This window comes from Ilyonectria robusta (genome assembly GCF_021365365.1).
Source record: "Ilyonectria robusta strain PMI_751 chromosome Unknown BGZ61scaffold_29, whole genome shotgun sequence".
NCBI classification, from domain to species: Eukaryota; Fungi; Ascomycota; class Sordariomycetes; order Hypocreales; family Nectriaceae; genus Ilyonectria; species Ilyonectria robusta.
Genome location: NW_025764463.1, coordinates 394,109 through 414,050, shown reverse-complemented (window position 1 = coordinate 414,050; position 19,942 = coordinate 394,109). Strand labels below are relative to the sequence as shown.

Here is a 19,942-nt window from a genome sequence, read left to right as displayed (position 1 = left end):
TGTGACTGAAGCTGGTTAAGCTTTAGTCTCTGTATCAATTAACTAATATCTGACTCTGACCTAGCTACTTTATACCTCTTTATAAACTCTATTATATTTAGTGTCTGGGTATAAAAATAAGTAACTTAACTGCTTAGTATATTAGTGGAATTATAGCAGTATAAATTGTTAATAATAAAGCTATTTCTGAAATTTCTATTATTAATTTTATCACCTGCTATATGTACATAATTTAATAAATAATCTTATAGCATTGTATGAAAATACATGCAGTAATTAGTCAAAGAATATTAGTTATTATTATTGTTAATACTATTGTTGGTGTTTTGTTCTTGTTACTGTTGAGCTTCTAGTCCCCCCCTCTGGGTATGTGTGTACTAGGGCACCCTAACCTCTTGAATATTAGTTATTATAAATTATTCAACTTCCTTAAAATAGAGATGCGAACTTCTATAAAACAGCAGTTAAGTATCTAGAACTTTCTTTTAGAAGGTTCGCTATCACGACAAGAGTCCTTCTGGGGTATTCAAGCAGCAACATCTATTGTATATGTGAGTAAGAGTGCCACTGAACTTTCTCATAGCTAAGGGTATTTACACTGGTAATGAGCAACTTCTCGAGCGTCTCCGAGGTGTTCCATGTAGTTGCAAATGAACCTACAGGAGCAATTATGTCTGGTGTTTGGAAGCCAAGGGGTGTGAAGCGGCCTTGCAGCTCAAATTCGTTATAGCTCACTAAATGCATTTAGCATCTCAAGACAGTTAATTTCAATATGGGCCACATATTTCGACGGTGTGGTGACTTTGGAGCACTTATATCCTGGCTCCGCCATATAGAGAAATGTTCTTAAATCAATAATACTACAAAGAGTTGAATGCTATAGATCAGCAGGAGCTTAAAAATGTCTTATTCTTACGTAGTTAGTGGGCCCCATTCAGCTAAGCCGAGGTAGTTTCTTTGAGAATGTGCGCAGAGAAGCTTGCTGCCAAGGCTGAAATCTGAATTAATTTATAAACCTGCTATCAAGTCTCCTGTAGGCATTCAAACAGCCAACATCGCTGATTTTGCCAAAAAGTATTTATTACAGTCCTGCAGGATTCAATCTCTGAACACTCGATCCCCTGTTGCAGGTGGCATACATGATATAGAGCTCAAAGCCTCTCCGAGGCTCGAATTTTCTTTGCCTGTATTCTTTCCAACCCTTCCTTGATCATGCGAGTAAATTTATTTCGTTGAACTAGGTAGATCGGAAGTTACGCGAAGCTCGTATGCAGTGGCTCCCACATGGTCCCTGTTGTTCGACCGCCGTGCCACCTCCTTTAGGACTGTAGTCATCTCGGATCCCGCCTCAGCGATGTTCTTGGCTGGTTTCAAAGCAGTAGCTCGAACCTGTCCAATAGAAGCGCGCTCGCCGACAAGACCTACTCGATATGCCTCCTCAGCTGAAATAGGATCTTCAGTAAATAGCATCCTTCGAGCCCTCTGCGCACCAACTTTTCGCACCGTTCCATGATAGAAGCAGTTGATAGTGTATTTTACTTGCGTCGACCTAAATTGCTCATTTTTTCATGCGACAGTTACGTCACACATGTTTGCAAGATCCATTCCATAACCGGGAGCTATACCGACGACAGCAGCAACTGTAGGCTTTCGATAATCCTAGATGGCTATCATGAGTTTGTGAGCAAGTTAAACGAACTTGGTGCGTTCATTGCCGTTCTTGTCTGGGTATGTTGCCATCGCCAACCTTTCAAACTTGGGATACGACAGCAGCACTATTACCGAAACACTCAAGCTTTACGAAGCTTTATTAAACTAAATGAATTTACTTATATCTCGATTTATCATTTCAAAATAAAACAACATACTAGCGATAGTATACCTCGTTCATTGTGTCACAATTACCTAGCCCGCCTCCTACTCTCAGTGCCAATGTACACCGGTTGTTTATTTGGATACCGCTCCTGACCAATTGACCTGAGGGTCTCCACAATCTCATCCATCTCACGCTTCTCATCCTCCGTTGCAGTAGTCGTGGTAGGATTGCTCATGTCGGTCTGCCATATATGAACCTGCTGGGTCACCTCGGCGAGAATGGCATCGCTCTCGTGCATTATCTTATTACGTTCGGCTGCTGTGCGCTCACGCGAGTTCTCCATCGACCAGAGCTTCAAATCCAAGCCATACATCTTCCTGAACAGGGTTCCTGCGTTCTCGATATCGTCTGTGCTGATGCCCTCGATGCTGATGTCCTTTTCACCAACCTCGAGCTTCGACTTGTCGGAGTCGTAGTAAAAGTATTTGAGGTCACGGAGGAAATCATTCGCCCTGACGAAGCCGTCGTCAAGAGTTGTGAGTGCTGTGACGCTGGTGCCCTGGCTGGCAGCATCGGATGGTATCGAGTCCTGGCTGCTGCGTGGGCTGCGGATCTCTGAACGGTTGACGTACAGCCAAACCACAGCCCACAGGAAGACGATGCCGGATGCAAGCCCGAAGATGATCTCTTCTATGTGGATGGACCCGAGCGTGGTTTTCGAGGCATTCTGGATCACGATGGAGTCTGACGGGAAGTCATAGGTGTCATTGAGGTGACCTGGGATGGCGACGAGGGTGGCGGGAAGGAAGCCGAGGCCCCATTCCGCCGAGCTGAGGTTCATCAATTGAACCCATTTTGTGGTGTTCCGTGTGTAGTAGTTCAGCCCTTGCCAAGACTCCATTTTGTTGGTTTGGGAGGTGGATGAAGGTAGAACGGGCCTTGGATGACGCAGTTGCGAAGAAAGAAGATGAGAGATGTGCGAGCCACGACAGTATTGCAAATGCAGGATAAGGAGGGCCGGACAAGGCAAACTTGTGCAGAACAGGCGGCAGAGACACAGCCGTGTGTAAGATCGGCTTCCTCCTTTCAATCGCATGCGCATTTTCGTATGTACGGCGTCAATAGTGTCATGTATTCGTAAGCTAGAACATGTTGAGGACTAGTCTGAAAAAGTAACTATTGAGTTGAAAGTAGAAAAATAAGCGGCAGCTCGCCGAAATTGGTGGCTTTCCATTGAACCAACAGCCATCAACCAAGTTGCAGGTGCCGTTCCACTTTCACAGCCTTATATACGGTAGTGGGTTACATTCAGACAGTGTACAAGTTGTGACTTTAGAATATGCGACATGCAATCCAATCAAACCCCGGCTCACACCTGCAGGAGAATCCCTTCCTCTCACTGACTAGGGTCGGCAAAAGAAACGGCATGTACGGCGAGGCGTACGCCAGCCGCTCCGGTTTGTCCTATGAAATCCTGCGTCCGTCCAGTCAGGAGCTCAAAGTTGACGCCCCGCTGGTTGACCGAGACGTCTAGCTGCATTTCCACTTGAAAATAAGGCTGGTTGGTGACACGGGTCGGGGAGATATTGGCCAGGTCAAAATCTAGGTCTACGGTCCGCCGTCGGCCTACAAATTGTGTCAGCGACTGCCCGTGGTTGATGTAACGCAAGCAACTTACCGCTAGTCGTGTTTTGTAACTGACTTCGTAGCTCGGTACCACTTCTATTCTCATCGAAGACCAGTTTCAGGCTCCCGGTTCTGTTGCCATTTTGACTGAGCTTCTTGATGATGGGCTGCGTGACCTCTATGCCCTCGTCCGGCGTGATGAGGTCTCCTTGTGCCACTAGCCACTTGATGTTGTCTTCTGCTCTCTTCACGCCATCAAAAGCGTCGACATACTTCTGACCCTCGAGGTGATTGTATTCGGTCCAGCGCTCAGCGAGAACAACTCCAATGTGAAATGGGCACTCTTTGCTTGGAGCCGGCGGCGTGCAGCCAAGCCCAAGCCCCATGAGGACGCCGCCTTGGGCGACTGCAGACCAACTACAATCTCCTGTCAAGGTGTATTCCAATGAGTAGAGGCTTCCAAACTCACCTGTCTGTCCCTCGGACCAAGTTGAACCTCCACCCGCGGGCGAGGGCTCGAAGGCGGTTGTATAGATACGGACTCCGGGAGAATCCGCCAGATAGGAATATGGACTGGTAACCTCTCAGTTAGGGATTTCAGACAGAGACGGCCCTGAAATTCGCCTCACCTTGACTCGCAGGTTCAGTTGATCGACTTGGGTAAGCTGCTGCGTGATGAGCTCAATAGTTCCATCGACCGACTTTGTGAACATTGTCATAAGATCCGCACTGCGACAGGCATTAATAGGCACCAAATCAATTTGACCCGAATGTTGTGCCACGTACCTAGAAATGTGTAGCTGTCCATCCTGAATTCCTCGCGACGGATTGTTTTCTTCGCCAACGCCCTCGATCAGATCTAGCACGTCACCGACCTCCTGTTGGCCCCGACCTGGAGGACCTTGAAAGGCGTGCTTGATCTCCTGGAATCTGTTAAGAAGAGTCTGGAGCCGTCGGCTGAGAACAACATGGGCTCCTGGGCCATGTCGTTCAGGTCCGGGTCCACCAGAGCTGCTGAGGAGGTGGTAGTCCTGGCCAAGTCTGTCTTTGAGAAATTCCAGAAAGGCATCGTCAATGCGTGAGGCACCGCATTTGCGACCTGGACCGGTACTCATAAGTCGGGGTTGAGATGACATTTATTGGAGGAGGGTGGAAGTGCTCACCACAAACGTCTGTGATCTTCCTGACTTCAAACGTTGGTTCTACTTGTTCAACAAGATACGAGACCAAGTCCTTTGCATGTTAGCATCACTCCGTAATTTTCTCTGCGATGGAGACGTGGACATACGACTGTGCCGCCGCCAGCGTCAACAACGATGAAGCATTCTCCCTAGCAAGCCGCAATTAGTTTTGAAGGTTTGTTTTGGATTGGTTGCAGCGAAAATTGGCGTACCCTCCTGAGCCGGGCTATGCCCTCGTCTTGGCCAGATCTCATCGTAAATTGAGCACATGCTTCGGGCTCCGTCGCAAGACGCGTAACACCTTCGTTCTCCAAAGCGTCGGAGAATTCACGTTGAAAAGCTTCATTGACAGCTCTAAACGTGAGGTTTCGGGCCCTGTGGTCCCATTCCTACGCGCAGGAAGTTAGCTCCCTCGCTCAGTGGTTGCATCAGAGAGCAAGTACCGCGGGATGCGTGATGACTAGATCGATGGGGAACTCCAACAGTGTTCGTGCGTCCCTCTTGTTCTCAATGTCCTGGCGCACGGCGCCGGCAACTTGAATGAGATAGTCTGTGACAACATCGGAAGCACTTTTCGTTAGATGGCGTGGGATCTGACCCTGCAGGACGTTCGTCTGGCCGAAGTCCAGCTGGCGAGCCTCTGCAATGGTGCGTTTCAAGGTTTTGAGAGCTTGAAGTCGGCTGGGGGCTTCAAGCTCCAGCTTCGACCATCGGATCACATAGGCGTTGTCGCCAATGTCGTAGCCCCAGAGCTCGCCGTCATCGACCGTCCGTGAATATGTGTACAGTGATGGGACTTTGGATTCTATGACTCGCCCCCAATTGTTGACGACATTTACATCGGCAAGCGTTGGAGCCTGTCCAGTCGTCAAAGCCCAAGCAACGCCTGCAAGGTGCTGCGCGTTAGCAGGCGTCCATTTCGCTTGGGGGCGAGGTCCCAATCTGCGTACTGACCAGAATATGTTGTGCCGTAGTCGAAACAAATGACGAATCGCGGCTCCTGTTCCCACTGACGAGGAAGATGTTGATGCGACATCGAGGCACGAGCTGAGGGAGAAGCAGAGGAACAAAATCACAGATAGACAAGCCTTGGAGGATGAATCTAGAGATGGAGTACTTGGAATTTATGGGCATAAAGCAGGTACTACGTCACCTGCAGCCGGCCACGGGGAGCGGTGCGTGGATTGATAGTGAGGGCGTGGTCCGAGGAATCTCACTGTTGTCTCGAACGTGCCGTAATCCAGGCGGACTATCAACCTGGTCAAGGTGGCGCTGAGCTGATATGAAGAAGGCAACGACGGGCGCATGTACCGGTAACTTGCTTATTTGGACCAGGATGCAAGAGTCCAGATTGGGGTCTACGCCTCCGCCACTCTACAGCCTGATGTGAAGCTCCAGGTTTGTTGGACGCAGATCAGTGCTTCCAGAATTTGACAAGACGCAGTTCTTGAGATTGTTCCTTTGACAGTTGAAAGTCGATGCTCAAGCTGCCTTGATTCATTTACTTTCCTCTATTACGCACATTACTGTGTCTCTCCTCGTCCCTCGTTCGCCGTCATGGCCTGGGGCAAGACAAAACCATACGAACCTGGCATGATTGGCAGCAAGCCAGCATGGTCATTCAAGAGGTATTTTTTCCCAGGCTCTGGACGCCCACCCCACTCCAAGTTGTATCAAGATACGCCGTCCTGTAAAGTCATCAAGACGACGCCCGAGTCTCAGCTGGATGACGATATCCTCCCGATTGCAAGCCAGTTTGCCGCAATGCGCCAGACTCAAGATTTCTCCATTAATGGGTCGTGGAATCCCTTAATGACTGGCAAAACAACACAATCTTCACCTCTGGGGATGGATACGCATCTGGAGGCAGCCTCAAATAATGGCACCCAACGCCAGAATGCTGCACCGGCCCGCGTACTACAGGCGCAAGGTCCAGACCCTATCCCCGAGCATCCCATTTCCGATTCACACGCACCATTGTCTTCGTCACCAACGCCAATGTTCCAGCACCAATTCTTGACCGATGATCAAATGTTCACGACAGCAGAAGTCGGGGACAAAGATGTCCCTTCATCGCCGGATGAGCCAGAGGATGGAATGGGCTCCTTTCTCGAACTCCCAGGCGAAGGAGTCGTCTCTCGAGTACCCGACCCAGTCGAGGCTCCATCAAGCCCAATGATGTCGAACGGCACACGAAGTAGGCTCCAATCTCCAGCAGAGCTGTCGTCGTCGCCTCGTCCGCCCCAGGCAAATATCACCAAAAGGGCCGATGGTGTCACACAGCCAGTTCCCGGCCACACGAGTAGAGCCGGATTCCGCCAATTCAACGGCCACACCGGAACCGCGCAAAATGAGGCCAATGCAGCGTCGAAGATGGCAGGACAAGCCGCCAGGTTGGCGGTTAAAATGAACGCTATGTCATTTGATGATCAACGCAGCACTCCTAAAGTCAATCGTGTGCCGGTCGACAGCGGAAACTTCCAGAACAGTCCTTCACCCAACGATTCCAATGGCGGTACGAGGCAAAAAGAACAGCGTACACGCCGAATGTTATCGCGGTTCACTCAAAAGCGCGACTCGCAGGATGACAAACCGAAGCAGCTGCAAAAGCCAGATCCCCAGGCATTGAACTTTGACGGCTTCAGCGACCAAAAACGCGTGGATGTGTTCCTAAAGGACTACAAAGTTCCCAGGAATCCCCGTCTTGATCCTCTATCAACGCTCCTCGGATGGGTGGAATTGAAGCTAGAGGAAAGCAAGAAAAAAGAAGACGAATTTAATCAGCAAGCCACATCCTTAAACGGTCAGAAGAAGGATATCGCCAAGCTGAGAGCAGAGCTGTCGTCAATGCAGGGCGCTCAGGGAAAATGGGCCCAGACGCAGCAGAAGAATCAGGAGCAGCTGGAAAATGCCAATAAAAAGATTAACAACCTTCAGCTTAATCTTCAAAAGACGCGGCAGGCCTTCGCAACTACTAAGAGTTCGCTCGATGCCACTGTCTTTGAGCGGGATCAAGCTCGGACTGATAACAATCAACTTCTTGAAGAATTCAAAGAGAAAGAACAAGCACATCGGAATGTTCACCAACAGGAGATGTTGCGTCTCAGGAAAGAACACGCCGGCCAAATTGAGACTCTCAGACACAAGATCAAGCAAGAGAAAGACCAGGCGGAATCCAGGGTGGCCATCCTGTCGCAAGACCACCGAGAGACGATTGAGAGGATGAACACTGAAAGCAAACAGAAGGAACAAGGACATCGGAATTTTCACCAAAAGGAGATGTTGCGTCTCGGGAAAGAACACTCTGGTCAAATTGAGTCTCTCAGACATCAGATCAAGCAAGAGAGAGACCAGGCGGAATCCAGGATAGCCATCCTGTGGCAAGACCACCGAGCGACGATTGAGAGGATGGAGGCTGAAAGCAAAGAGAAGGATGCTCGCCATGAAATCTTGATGATGGAGTTGCAGCAGAGACACGACGATGCCATGAATACGCAAACGAGAACCCTCCAGGACCTGAGGCGACACATGGCCAACTACAGCAACACAGGTAGCTACACAGCAATCTCGGACGACGAGCTTCGCGGCCACTTCCAGCTACTCACACGTCGCATCAACAACTTGATCAAATGGGTTCCGCGTCCAGGGACCTACGCGGTCGAGGAGCATCTCGATCCGAATGGCTTCCTGACGAGAAATTCTCAACAGGGCGGTCGAAATTGGCCAAAATTTGTGCGGAGCATCTGTTGGCGATCCATCATGCGCGGCTTCTACTGCCGTCAGCTTGGCTTCGGTGCGTTTGGAAATGATGGCGAGGGATTCGAGGCGCTGGACCACCTGCGCCAGCTCTTTGCACTACCAGATCTTCAAGGCAAGTAACAATACTCAATTTCTTCATTCGCTTGACCCTACGACTAATTGCTAACTCGAGGAACGCTACAGATCCCAGTGGCCTAAGTGCCACCCTTCCCAACACCAAAGAGCTAAATACATGGCGCGCCGGCTTCTTCGATGCCCTTGTAAAGGCGACTCAGCACGGTGCAATCGGGCAAGCAGACAACAAGTACGTCCGTCTCTTCCGCGCGAACGTGGAGTCCGTCACCGAGGACCTCGTGTCTTCGCTTCAGCAAGTGGCACAGATCCGCCTTGATCCAGGGATATGGGAAGAGGTTGCCGGCTTTGTCGAGGGGCTCGGCACACTGGCACTTGAGATGGGGTCACAGCGGGCCCACGTATACCTTGAGACGTGCGAATACGGCGAGGACATTATCGTGGGCGACCGCTTTAGAGACGATGCGGAGCTGGGCTACGAGAGGCTGACGGTGGATCTCATGACACAGCCATGTCTGAGGAGGGTGGGCGATGGACGGGAGGATTTGACGACCCAGAGGACTATTGTCAAGGGTGACTTTGTAGCGTTAAAGCCGGGGGTGTACTGATTGTCATTTTCGGTTTCACGTAACGTAGGGTTAATTATTTTCATCGCATGTAATAGAATCCGACTTGCCTTAGTTTAGACGGTAAGAATCCATTGCCTGATCCTTCTCATCTAGCATGCATTTTGCTTCCTCACGGAGCCTCACTTCCTGGGCGAGACGCGTGAGTGATAGGCATACTACTAGGCTGTCCGACAGTGAGAAGCCGACCACGCCATTTTACGCCCGCTTCGAGCCTCAATTCCGTCTCACTGTCAAATTGAATGACTGCAGTATGCCTCAACTGAACTATCGATTCCCTGCCGGCTAATATGCAAGGCGCACTCCGCCTAAACTAGTAATTGCCGCCAATGTGACGCTACTAAACAAGCGGCGGCAAGCTATCACCATCCATGGGAGACATTCGTATCAGGCTGTCGGGGCTAGGGAACTGCGGCCAAGCCTCCACGGCCCCCATATCACGAATGCAGCCATTGCACTTTCACCTTTCACCTGAACGCCGCGACGCCTTTCAAAACGCTAGTGGTAGACACGGCAGGCAGATTGAGGGGGTGGTGGCTGACACAGCCTATGGGAGCTTCTATTTCTTTCTGCAGTTTGGAGTCCAGGGTGATATTCTGGACTGTTTTCGGACTTATGTATCTGGATGTACCTGTCAGGGATACTTGTAGCGACTTCGAGGACATGTCACCCCGCAGACGAAGCTAGTGATGCAAAAGCAGGCTGGGGTTGAGAGACAACTAGGCGTCTAGGCCCATGTTCTAGAGCAGGGAGGCAGACAAGGCAAATCAGGCTCGTGACACGGAACATCATCGCATTGGGAGCAGAGCCGCTTCTCAGTCCATGGTAGGGAGTAGCCGTGGGGAATCACTCGAAAGTGTTACTGTTTGGTCATATTTCTCGTTTTCTTCCGCCGAAAGGCCCTCGTTCTACCCGCATTTGCTGGTTGTATCATTTTCCCTCGAGCCATGCAGACCGAAACGCTGTGGACTCTGCCCAGCACGGCGCTCCCTAAGCCGGACAGCATTGTTGGTCCAATTTTTGTGACAATCTGGATGGTCGGTTCGGGTGTACTCGCCTACATCTTCCACAGGTTGCTCACCAAGCCATTTCCAACTTGGCCGGAGTTCAAGAGCATCGCTCTGGGCACATGTCTTCTTTCTTTGTGAGGCCAATTCACATCTGGTGTTTCGCTTGATGCTCCCAGAACTAACAATGCGACCGCAGCTGGTACCTTGGCATCGTCATCGACCGATGGATCCACTACAAGAACTGCAAAATGGTTTTTGGATACGTCCTCTTTCTCCCTGTCTTGGAGTTCTTGCACGTCGGATCGACCATCATGATACTCTGGGGCACGTACAAGCTTGTGTGGAATGAGCTGAAAGGCCGTTTCACCGAGAAACAGCAGCGAAGGTGGTGGTTCGGGGGTAAGTGTGCCATCTTCCTAGTCTGCATGGTGTCGCTGTTCTATACCATCTTGTACTTGGCCCTCCCCATTGTGTGGATGGAGTTTGTGAGTCTCAATACCATTGCCGACGTCGCGACAAAGCGAACCCAGTTTGAGGTAGCCATGGCCGTTTTCTTCTTCGCCTTCAGTCTTTTCACCGCTGGCACTGCCACGGTCGCCATCGTCTGGGGTTCGACTAGGATTGATGGCAGAATTCGCAAGGTTGGCTCCATGCCTCAAATACTACTCGTATATGCTAACGATATTCGCAGACACGCATCGTCCTCTTTTTCGGCACCCTTCTATTGCTCGCTCGGTCCATCTCGCAGTTTGCTCTCGTCGCTCGAGCCTACGGAAAGAAATACACGCGACAAGATGTGCTCCTAGCCAAAGACGTCTCCTACGGACTTCTAAGCATGCTCTATCTCTTAACCATGGCACACCTCGCGGGGTCCGTCTCTACCGGGTTCGACACGGGCGGTAGGGACGCCCGTCTCGTGCAATCCGACATTCGAAAACACATACTCACCAAGTTGCAAACCGACACCAATCACGGTCGGCAGGAATCACCTCGGTTTGAAGAGCTCCTCCAGGACGTTTCGGAGAATCTGGAGACGATTCTCGACCAACGGCCTCCGTCGACAGCTCCGGCCGTCAATCGCGATCACAAGCGAGCGGTCGCGCAGGAATACATCGCGATTCTGCGTGCTGACTACGGCGATCTCAGCCCCAAGAAAGGGCTTGACGCACTTGGCTCCCGCAACAGTTCTGCATTGTCGTCTATTTTCAGTCGCAGGCTCGTCTCCAACGGACGTCGCACCACGTCCAACCCAGATATTCGCTCGGCGGCGACGACACCGGGCAATGTCCCTCGCGTCAAGTCACGAGAGATGCTCAATCGCTTCTCATCAAGGCTCTTCCCACCTGTGTCTGAGGAACGATAGTCTTATCTAGATTAATGGGTCTTATTTTAGTTGGGTATCTAGAATAGTCTCTTCTGAAAAGGCATCGTAGTAGGTAGACAAGACGAGGAAATCAAGTTGCGACCATCTAATAATACTTTTACCCAAGTAAATCCCCAAAGCCACCCAAAACATCAGAACCATTACAGCGCTAAGTATCTAACTTCCAACCAAGCCAAAACGTTGATTTCTTGCTCCCTCTCCCTTGCCGTCCTCAATCCATTATCCCGCCCGTACCTGACGTAGAATATGTGCTTGTGCTTTCCATCCTTCCAACCGCAATCTTCCGCGCTGAAATTGCATTGAACCTTTCCGGTGTAAATCCAAGCCCTCCTTCAGGGTCGTAGTGTCTGGTACCGTACAGCAGTTGCAAGTGTCGTCTCCATTCCAGCCATGTCGTCGACGTCAATGCCTCTCCACAACGTTCGAGCAGGCCGGGGGGTCTGCGGCGCATCATCCGCATCAGTAATCGTCGCCAACACTCGGCGGGAGGACGGACGCGGTCTCCCTTGATCATGGATCGTGCGAGGTACGCAGCAAGGTTCACACAGGCCAAGTCCGTGTCCGCTCCGACCAAGTCGCACATTTCATGAACAAATGTGTCGTGTTCCTTCTGGGACTGCTTGACGCATGCTTTCGCATCCAGTGGGTCGAATCCCCGCATCATATCTCGGAGAAACAAGATGCGTAGGCTGTTGCGGTCGCCATCAAGTGGCGCAGACCATATTGGGTCATCCACCGAGAGAGTGAACGCGACTACATCCACTGCTGTTGGGGATAGTCCGACGGGCTTGCTGGCGCAGACTCGAGCTGCAATGACGTTGCGATATTCTTGGTAGATGTCCGGAGATGCAGTGTCCATCATGAGGAAGATGGCAGAAACGGTGGCTTCGGTAGGTATATGCCGCAGCATCTTGAGGTAGCCTTCTTTCCAGTAGCTATGAAGCCAGGTGGCGGAGGCGAGAGCCCGACCCAGGCGGACGACATGTACTGCAAACCGTTCGCTAGGCTTTTGAGCCTCCAGCTTTTCACATAAATGCAGCTGCGCCTGGGACAGGATACGAGGCCCGCGATGTGCGATGTCGATAGCATTGCCAAAGGCTCTCTGCAGTCGGGCTGTAGAACTGATTATAGGCAGCGCGGCAGAAATAGCCTGTATTTTCTCAAATAAATCATTCCCGCCGATCACACGTAGTAAGTGATTGAGCTTTCGAATGCGGGAGATCGGTGTCAGCTCCAACGCTGCTTCGGTTCGTTCGAGGGCTGGCCAGTTGATCGCCTTGGGCTCAACACAAACGGTCACAAAAAGTTGGATAGAATCGACGCCATTTTCGATTGCGGAATCGAACACCGACAGTAGGTGGTCAAGAATAAATCCGTCGTCGCTCGAAGGGAGGCGGTAGACTTGCTGGCCGAAGATACCTGGGCTGGATTGCCGAAGGGTAGGTAGCTGGTTGCCCGTAGTGTCTGGTCCCTCGAGGTCGAAAATACCAGCCAAAGCATTCCGGTACGGATTAAGAATGGGCGCTTCCCACTCACGAATTCTGCAGCGATCTGGGGCCCAGGATGCCCACAAGGGGATATTGGGGAAAACTTCTTCGAGGAGCCGACCAGGCATTTCTAGACGACATAGTTTTCTCAATCCATCCACCAGTTGATAAGCGGAGAAGAGACTCCGAGTCTTCAGAAGCTCTTGTAGTTCTTTGTCGAGATTTTCTTTATAGCTGACGCACTGCAGTGTCTTGCGGACAAATGTCACTGGCAAAAAGTCCTCACACGACTTTTCCCCAACCGCTGTGAGAACCCGCAGGACCGGAGGGAAGACCTCCCGCGTCCCATGGTCCTTGACTACTTCAAACAACTCTTTTGCCGCGACGGGGGTACCTTCGTAGGGAAAGATTTCTGGTCGCACCTTGTACGCGAGTATTAGACACTGCAAGTAGGCTCTCGCTCGGCGGAGGAAGAATTCGTCCGACACCTCGCTTCTCTGTTGCAAACTGACGATCTGTCCGTAGGCTATCTCTGGCGTAAATGCATGCAAACAAGCCAAAAGGCCTGCTTCTTGTGTAAAGACCTCATCCTTGAGTTCTTTCATCTCAAGGATGAGCAGTTGCTCGCAATCAGGTGACTGAGGCTCGATGCCGCGTGCGAGCAGACCGGCAGGCCTATGCCACGACGTCCGCAGTAAGTTGTCAGTCAAGGCCTGTACTTCCTGTAGCGGAAACAGATCGTATCGCTCATTTCTCAGGTTTGGGATTGCAGTCGTCTTGCGGAGTTGTGCTTGCCAGGTCCCCCTGAGCGCCATAGGTGGCAGTGGATAGGGCGCTGGGTGAGGATGGTGTATAGGGCAAAGTTTAGTGGGCAAAACAGATGGATACAGTACGAGGAACAAGAATGGACATTGGATTTGCCTTGCCCTTATTAAGCTGCTTTGTACAGTCAGCACTAGTTCAGCCTCTTGGCTGCCTTCCCAGTCGCTGGGCGTTCTGCAGGTTTGCCCAACGAGAGCTACTCTCCACTGCTATAGGGTAAGTATATCGCGCATTGCGCAACGGCAAGTGCATCTACCGTCTCCAAGCCAGATAAAAATATTATTTATACGGCTATAGATCTTGGAACTGCTATAGTTTTTATGGCAGCTAGAAGCTTAAATCCTGCAGCTATTATAGCAAATAGAGGTTTAAAACACTGCAGCTGCTAGAAGCTTAAAACGCTATAATTACTTCAGCTCCTGTAGGCACTGTAAGCTCAGAGCTGTACGTGCTAAAGACGCTGAAAATTTAGCTGCTTGTTGGATCCGATACGGTTAATTTAATCGTTGTATTATTGTTCAAATTGATGATGATTGTGTTTATCGATCTGGGTCCTCTAGATCAGCTGGATAAGGGGCCTTTTAGTCTTGTTATTATAACTAAAGACTAGATATTAATCTACTAAAGGTTTTCTTATATAGAGTTTCCCTTTAATATACCCCTCTAGCTTAAAGCTATTTAGATTAAAGCTATAGTTTTTATATTTTTAAATTATTATTTATTAGGTTTTTTAATTTTTTTAATTTTAATTAATTTAAGATATCTTTTAAATTTAATTATTTAATTAATTATTAAAAAACTAAATTTATTAGAATTTTAATAAGATTATTAGTAATTATTTTTTTTATATTAATATAATTTATTATAATTTTATTTTTTTAGGCTTTTTATTTTAGCTAATAATTATATATATTAATATAATATAATTTAATTTATAATTTATTAATATCTTAATTAATTAAATAAATTATTTAAAGGTTATTATATTAAATATAAATTTAATTTCTTTCAATTAAATTTTTAGGTTTTTAATTAATTAAAAAATAAATATAATTTTATTAGTTATTTAAAATAGAATTAAAAGCTTAATTTTAATTATAAATATAATAATTATAGCTTATTTATTAATTTTTTATTTAATTATTTTTTTAAATAATTTTATAATATAAATTTAAGAATTTTTTTAATTAAAATTATTTATATAAAAAGTATTATTAGTTATAAAAAACTAATTATTTTAATTAAATTAAAAAATTAAGCTATTAATTTTCTTAAGATATAAAAGAATTTAATTTATAATTTTATAATAATTTAATTTTTTATTAATATTATTTTATTAAGAAAATTATAATTTATTTTTAATATAATTATAAAAAATTCTTTTTTATAGAAGTTTAATATTATTAATTTAAGTTATTTATTAAATTAATAATTTTATTAAAATATAAAAATTAAAATAGCTAAATTAAGCTAGCTTTATAATTTTAAATAATTTTAATTTTTAGAAATTACTAAAAATTCTATTTACTAATTAAATTATAATAAGCTTTAAAGCTAGTTATAGCTATTTAAATTTTCTTTTATTTTTTCTTTTAATAAATAAAAATAATATTATTAATATAAAAAAAGATAATAATTCTATTTTTTATTATATAATAAAGCTTATATTAAATTAGCTTAAAGTTTAGCTTTTTTAATATAACTATAAGTTTTTTTTATTAAAAAAAAGAAAATTTCTATAAATTATATAAAGCTTTTTAAATTAATAGAATCTTTTTATTATAATTATATTTAAATAGTAATCTTATTAAAATTTAATAATTTAGCTTAATATTAATAAAAATATTAATAATATTATATTATATAAAATCTAAATTAAAATAAGCTATTATTATAATAAGTAATTAAAATAACTATCTAGCTAAAGTAAAAATATAAATCTTTTTATTTAATTTTTTTAACTATTAATTTTTTTATATAACTAATTTAACTTTATACTTTAAATAGTAATTATACTTATTAAACTTATAAATATAAACTTATATATAATTAAGAGTTTATTTTTTTAAAATTCTTAAATTATCTCTATTAATTTTAGCTTAAAATTCTATTTTCTTATAATTTTATAAATAATCTTATTTAGCCTATTTAAATTAAACTTCTATTAAATAATTTTAAAAATTCTAATAATATTATAGTAACTTTAAAAGTTAATTATAATAAATAAACTTAAATTTCTTTAATAGCTATTATAACTTAGCTTTATTAATAACTTTTTCTTTAAGAATACTAATTTTATTAGTTAATCTTCTAATATTAAAAGCTACTTTTTAAATATTAAGCTATTTAATTTTAGAAATTATAATATCTTTAAAATTTAAGTTATTAAATTAATTAAATATATTTTAAATTATTATTATTAAAAGTATTACTAGTAGTAAAAATATAAATATTAAGTAGTTATATTTATAGATTTTAGAAAATCTAAATTAACTACTATTTAAGATATTATATTCTTCTTTTAATTTTTCTTAAGAATCTTTTTTAACTTTATTATTAAAAAGCTTTATAATTTTAATAGGTTAATTAAATTTAATCTTTAAAAAAGTTATTTTTATATTTTTATTATTTAATTTATTTATATATAAAATAGAATTAATCTATTTAGCTTAATTTCTTAAATTTAAATTAGTTAAATTATTTTAATTCTTATTATAAATATTATTTTAATTTTTATAGTAAGTTAATTTCTATTTATTTATTAAGCTACTAGCTATTTCTTTTAATAATTAATTTAATTAAGTTACTTCTATCTATTTTAATAAATAGTTTAGCTTTTTTTTTTAATATATAATAAGTTATCTTATAGCTAATTAATATTTCTATTAAATTAGTTATCTTTATTAAAAATAATATCTTTTATAAAAATAACCTTTTTAATAAATAAATTCTAAATATAATAAATATTAATTAATTAATATTCTATAAAATAGCTAATTTAAATATAGAAATTTAACCTCTATTACTTCTTCTTATTTTTTAAGATATTTTAAGTTATAGTAAAAGCTTTTAATTTATAAATTTATAGGTAATTTAAATAAAGAACTTTATATTTTTAATTATAACTATTTTATTAGGCTATAGCTATATAAAACTAAATATATAGAATATTTTAGTTATTAATTACTCTAGAAGTTTAATTATAAAAATAAATAGTATAATAGTGCTAACAGACACACGGGAGTTTAATAGCAGTAGGTCTAGCCTGTAAGACTAGATACTACTTAAAGGACAAGCTCATCCTCTACAAGGAAGGGCATGCTTTTTCCCTTTTTCAATTTTGAACTTTTTAAAGACAATCTTTGTTGCTTAACTTGCTATTTGACCAGCTGTCGCAGCAGCTCTTATCCCTTCCTAATTGATTATCCTATCCTATTCTATTTAGGAGCACTTGATCAAGTGCTTGACATATCTTTTACGCCGATTTCCCTCCGCTGGTCTTAGCTGCAGGACCTTCTTGTCCCTGAACTGTAGGGTATCTCTGACCCTTACTGTCGCGGGCCCTGTCCGCACTAAGTGCATCTCCCACCAATAAAATAGTAATTTTATAAATCTTAATTTAAAAAAAGATAGAAAATTAAGCTTTTAATTATAAAGCTTTTATTTTAATCTTAATAATCTTATTAAATAGCTTAATTTTACTATTTTAAATAGCTATATTTATAGCTATTAACTTTATAATAATACTTATTCTAGTAAAAAACTAATATATTAAATAGAAATAATCTTTTAATTTTCCTAGAATTTCTTTATTATATTTAACTACTTATAGCTTTAAATTAAATTAATAAAAAAAATAGCTTAAAAAGACTTTAAAAATCTTTATAAGCTTAACCTACTTTTAAATCTTAAGATAATAATTTTAAATATAACTAAAATAGCAATTTATTATTAATAGTAAATTAATATATCTATTAAAGTTATCTTTTAAGTTATAAAAGTTAATTACTAATCTTAATTTAAGTTTAATTAAAAGGTTTTTTAAAATCTAGCTAATTTATTAAATAATCTTAAAAGTATTATAGTTATTATAGTTAATTATTATAATCTCTTTAATTTAAGCTTTTATAATTTTATTAATAAGTCTTTTTAAAACTTAAGATTTTAAATAATTTAACTATAAATACTAATAGTATATATCTTACTTAATTATCTTAAATTAAATTAATAAATTAAATTAATTATATTAAATAAAATAAAAAAATTAATAGAAATATATTTTAAAATAAATTAATTATAATAATTAAATAAAAAGTATATAATTAAATTATTTAGAAATTTAAAATAGTTAAAATTTAAATATATATTCTACTAATAGCTTTACTATTATAGCTTTTATAAAGATATTAAGTTATAAGAAAAGTTAAAATAATAAATTATATTATTTAAAGTAATAACTTTAAAACTCTTAAATTTATTAATTATAATATTAATTTTATTATATTTTTAAATTAGAATTTTATATTTTTTAATAATAAGAATATTAAGAAACTTAATAAGCTAATATTCTAAAAATTAGCTAATTTAATTAAAAATATAAATTATAATTTTAAAGTTAAAAATAGCTAATATTTATTATTATAGAATATCCTAGAATATCCCAATACTAACTAGAAAGTCTAGAATAACTAAAAACTTATATTAATCTCTAATAATTTCCGGGAACTTCCAGTGGAATTTCTATACTAGAATTACTATAGAAATTACTAAGGAAGTTTTTATAGTAATATAGCCTAGAAATTTCCTAGTAGTCTCTAAGAAATTCCCCTAGAATTCCTTTATAAATAAATAGTAATTTCCTTTTAAAGAAGGGATATTAATTTTTACTACTCTTTATATATACCTACTTATAGAGGGATTAATTCCCTTTATAGAATTCCTCTGTAAAATTCCCTTTTATATTATTAATATAGCTTATATTATATTATTTATAGTAAATATTTTAATATCAAAAAAGCTATTTTAATTAAAAATATTAAGTTATTATAATAGCTAACTTTTTAACTTAATTAATTTAACTTAAATAATTTAATTTTAAAAATTATAAGTTAGTTTTTTTATTTTTAATTAAAAAGTTAATATATAATTTTATTTTTAATAATAAAAGCTATTTTAAATTAAATTAAAATCTTAAATAGAAAAATATAATAGTATTTCTTCTAAATATACTATTTACTTTTATAAGCTTTATAAATAAAAATATCTTAATTTTAATTATTATTAAGCTTAATTTTCTTTTTATTATTTAAATTTAATTATTTAATTTTATATTTTTTCTTTTTTAATTAATATAATTTTATAATAAAAATTTTATTTTTTTATTTTTTTATTTTAATTTAAATTATAATTATTATTATTATTTTAATTAAATATTTTATTATAAATTAATTTAATAACCTAATTATTATCTTAATTTTAAGCTTTAAATAATTTTTATAAACTTTAATAATTAACTTCTATATATAGTTAGAATTTTTATTATAATTTAAAATTTTAAAATTTTATTTTTTAAAAATTTTTAATAAATCTCTTAAAAAATTTAAATTTAAATTAATAAAATTAACTTAATAATATTATATAAGCTATAAAATTATATATTAAAATTATTAAAATCTTTAATTTTTTTTATTTAAATTTTTTATATAGCTTATTTTTAATTTATAAATTAATAAGAAAATTTCTTAAATATTCTAAATATTATAAATAAAATTCTATAATATTTAATTAAAATTTTATTTTATTATTTTATTATTATTTAGTTTTTTTTAACTTTATTTAATATTATTAAATAAATTAAAGCTATATAATAATCTTAAATAGTAAAAATAAATAATAAAAGCTATATTTAATATTAAAAGAAATAGTAGCTAAATAATAAAATTATTACCTACTAATTTTTATTTAAAATTTTTATTTAACTTTTTTAATTTTAATTTTATTATTTATAATTAATAACCTTACTATTTATAATTAATAATCTTAAAATAATAATCTTATTTTAAATAATAAAATATAAAAAAAATTAATATTTCTTATTATTAAAAAATTAACTTTCTTTTTAATACTTATTCTATCTTAATAAATTTTATTTAAATAACT

General features: G+C 40.0%; 5 protein-coding genes across 5 annotated transcripts; 2 read left to right on the top strand and 3 right to left on the bottom strand.

Moving 5' to 3' along the window:
* Positions 1-1,901: 1,901 nt before the first annotated feature.
* Positions 1,902-2,717, bottom strand: BGZ61DRAFT_498757 (uncharacterized protein; the record flags this gene model as incomplete). The annotated part of the gene is made up of 1 exon (XM_046251321.1): positions 1,902-2,717. One exon carries the CDS (start codon positions 2,715-2,717, stop codon positions 1,902-1,904), a length of 816 nt encoding a protein of 271 aa, XP_046097563.1.
* Positions 2,718-3,411: 694 nt separating this feature from the next.
* On the bottom strand, positions 3,412-5,659 carry BGZ61DRAFT_366176 (uncharacterized protein; the record flags this gene model as incomplete). The annotated part of the gene is made up of 9 exons (XM_046241661.1): positions 3,412-3,898; positions 3,945-4,015; positions 4,072-4,171; positions 4,229-4,541; positions 4,606-4,675; positions 4,731-4,772; positions 4,836-5,012; positions 5,067-5,509; positions 5,578-5,659. 9 exons carry the CDS (start codon positions 5,657-5,659, stop codon positions 3,412-3,414), a joined length of 1,785 nt encoding a protein of 594 aa, XP_046097562.1.
* Positions 5,660-6,180: 521 nt separating this feature from the next.
* Positions 6,181-9,062, top strand: BGZ61DRAFT_559608 (uncharacterized protein; the record flags this gene model as incomplete). Its single annotated transcript, XM_046255765.1, has 2 exons — positions 6,181-8,416; positions 8,566-9,062. 2 exons carry the CDS (start codon positions 6,181-6,183, stop codon positions 9,060-9,062), a joined length of 2,733 nt encoding a protein of 910 aa, XP_046097561.1.
* A 965-nt stretch (positions 9,063-10,027) lies between these two features.
* On the top strand, positions 10,028-11,453 carry BGZ61DRAFT_484345 (uncharacterized protein; the record flags this gene model as incomplete). Its single annotated transcript, XM_046249599.1, has 3 exons — positions 10,028-10,224; positions 10,287-10,731; positions 10,782-11,453. The coding sequence occupies 3 exons, from the start codon at positions 10,028-10,030 to the stop codon at positions 11,451-11,453; spliced, it is 1,314 nt and encodes a 437-aa protein (XP_046097560.1).
* A 225-nt stretch (positions 11,454-11,678) lies between these two features.
* Positions 11,679-13,776, bottom strand: BGZ61DRAFT_522575 (uncharacterized protein; the record flags this gene model as incomplete). The annotated part of the gene is made up of 1 exon (XM_046252552.1): positions 11,679-13,776. The coding sequence occupies one exon, from the start codon at positions 13,774-13,776 to the stop codon at positions 11,686-11,688; it is 2,091 nt and encodes a 696-aa protein (XP_046097559.1). The 3' UTR covers positions 11,679-11,685.
* Between the last annotated feature and the right edge of the window lie 6,166 nt (positions 13,777-19,942).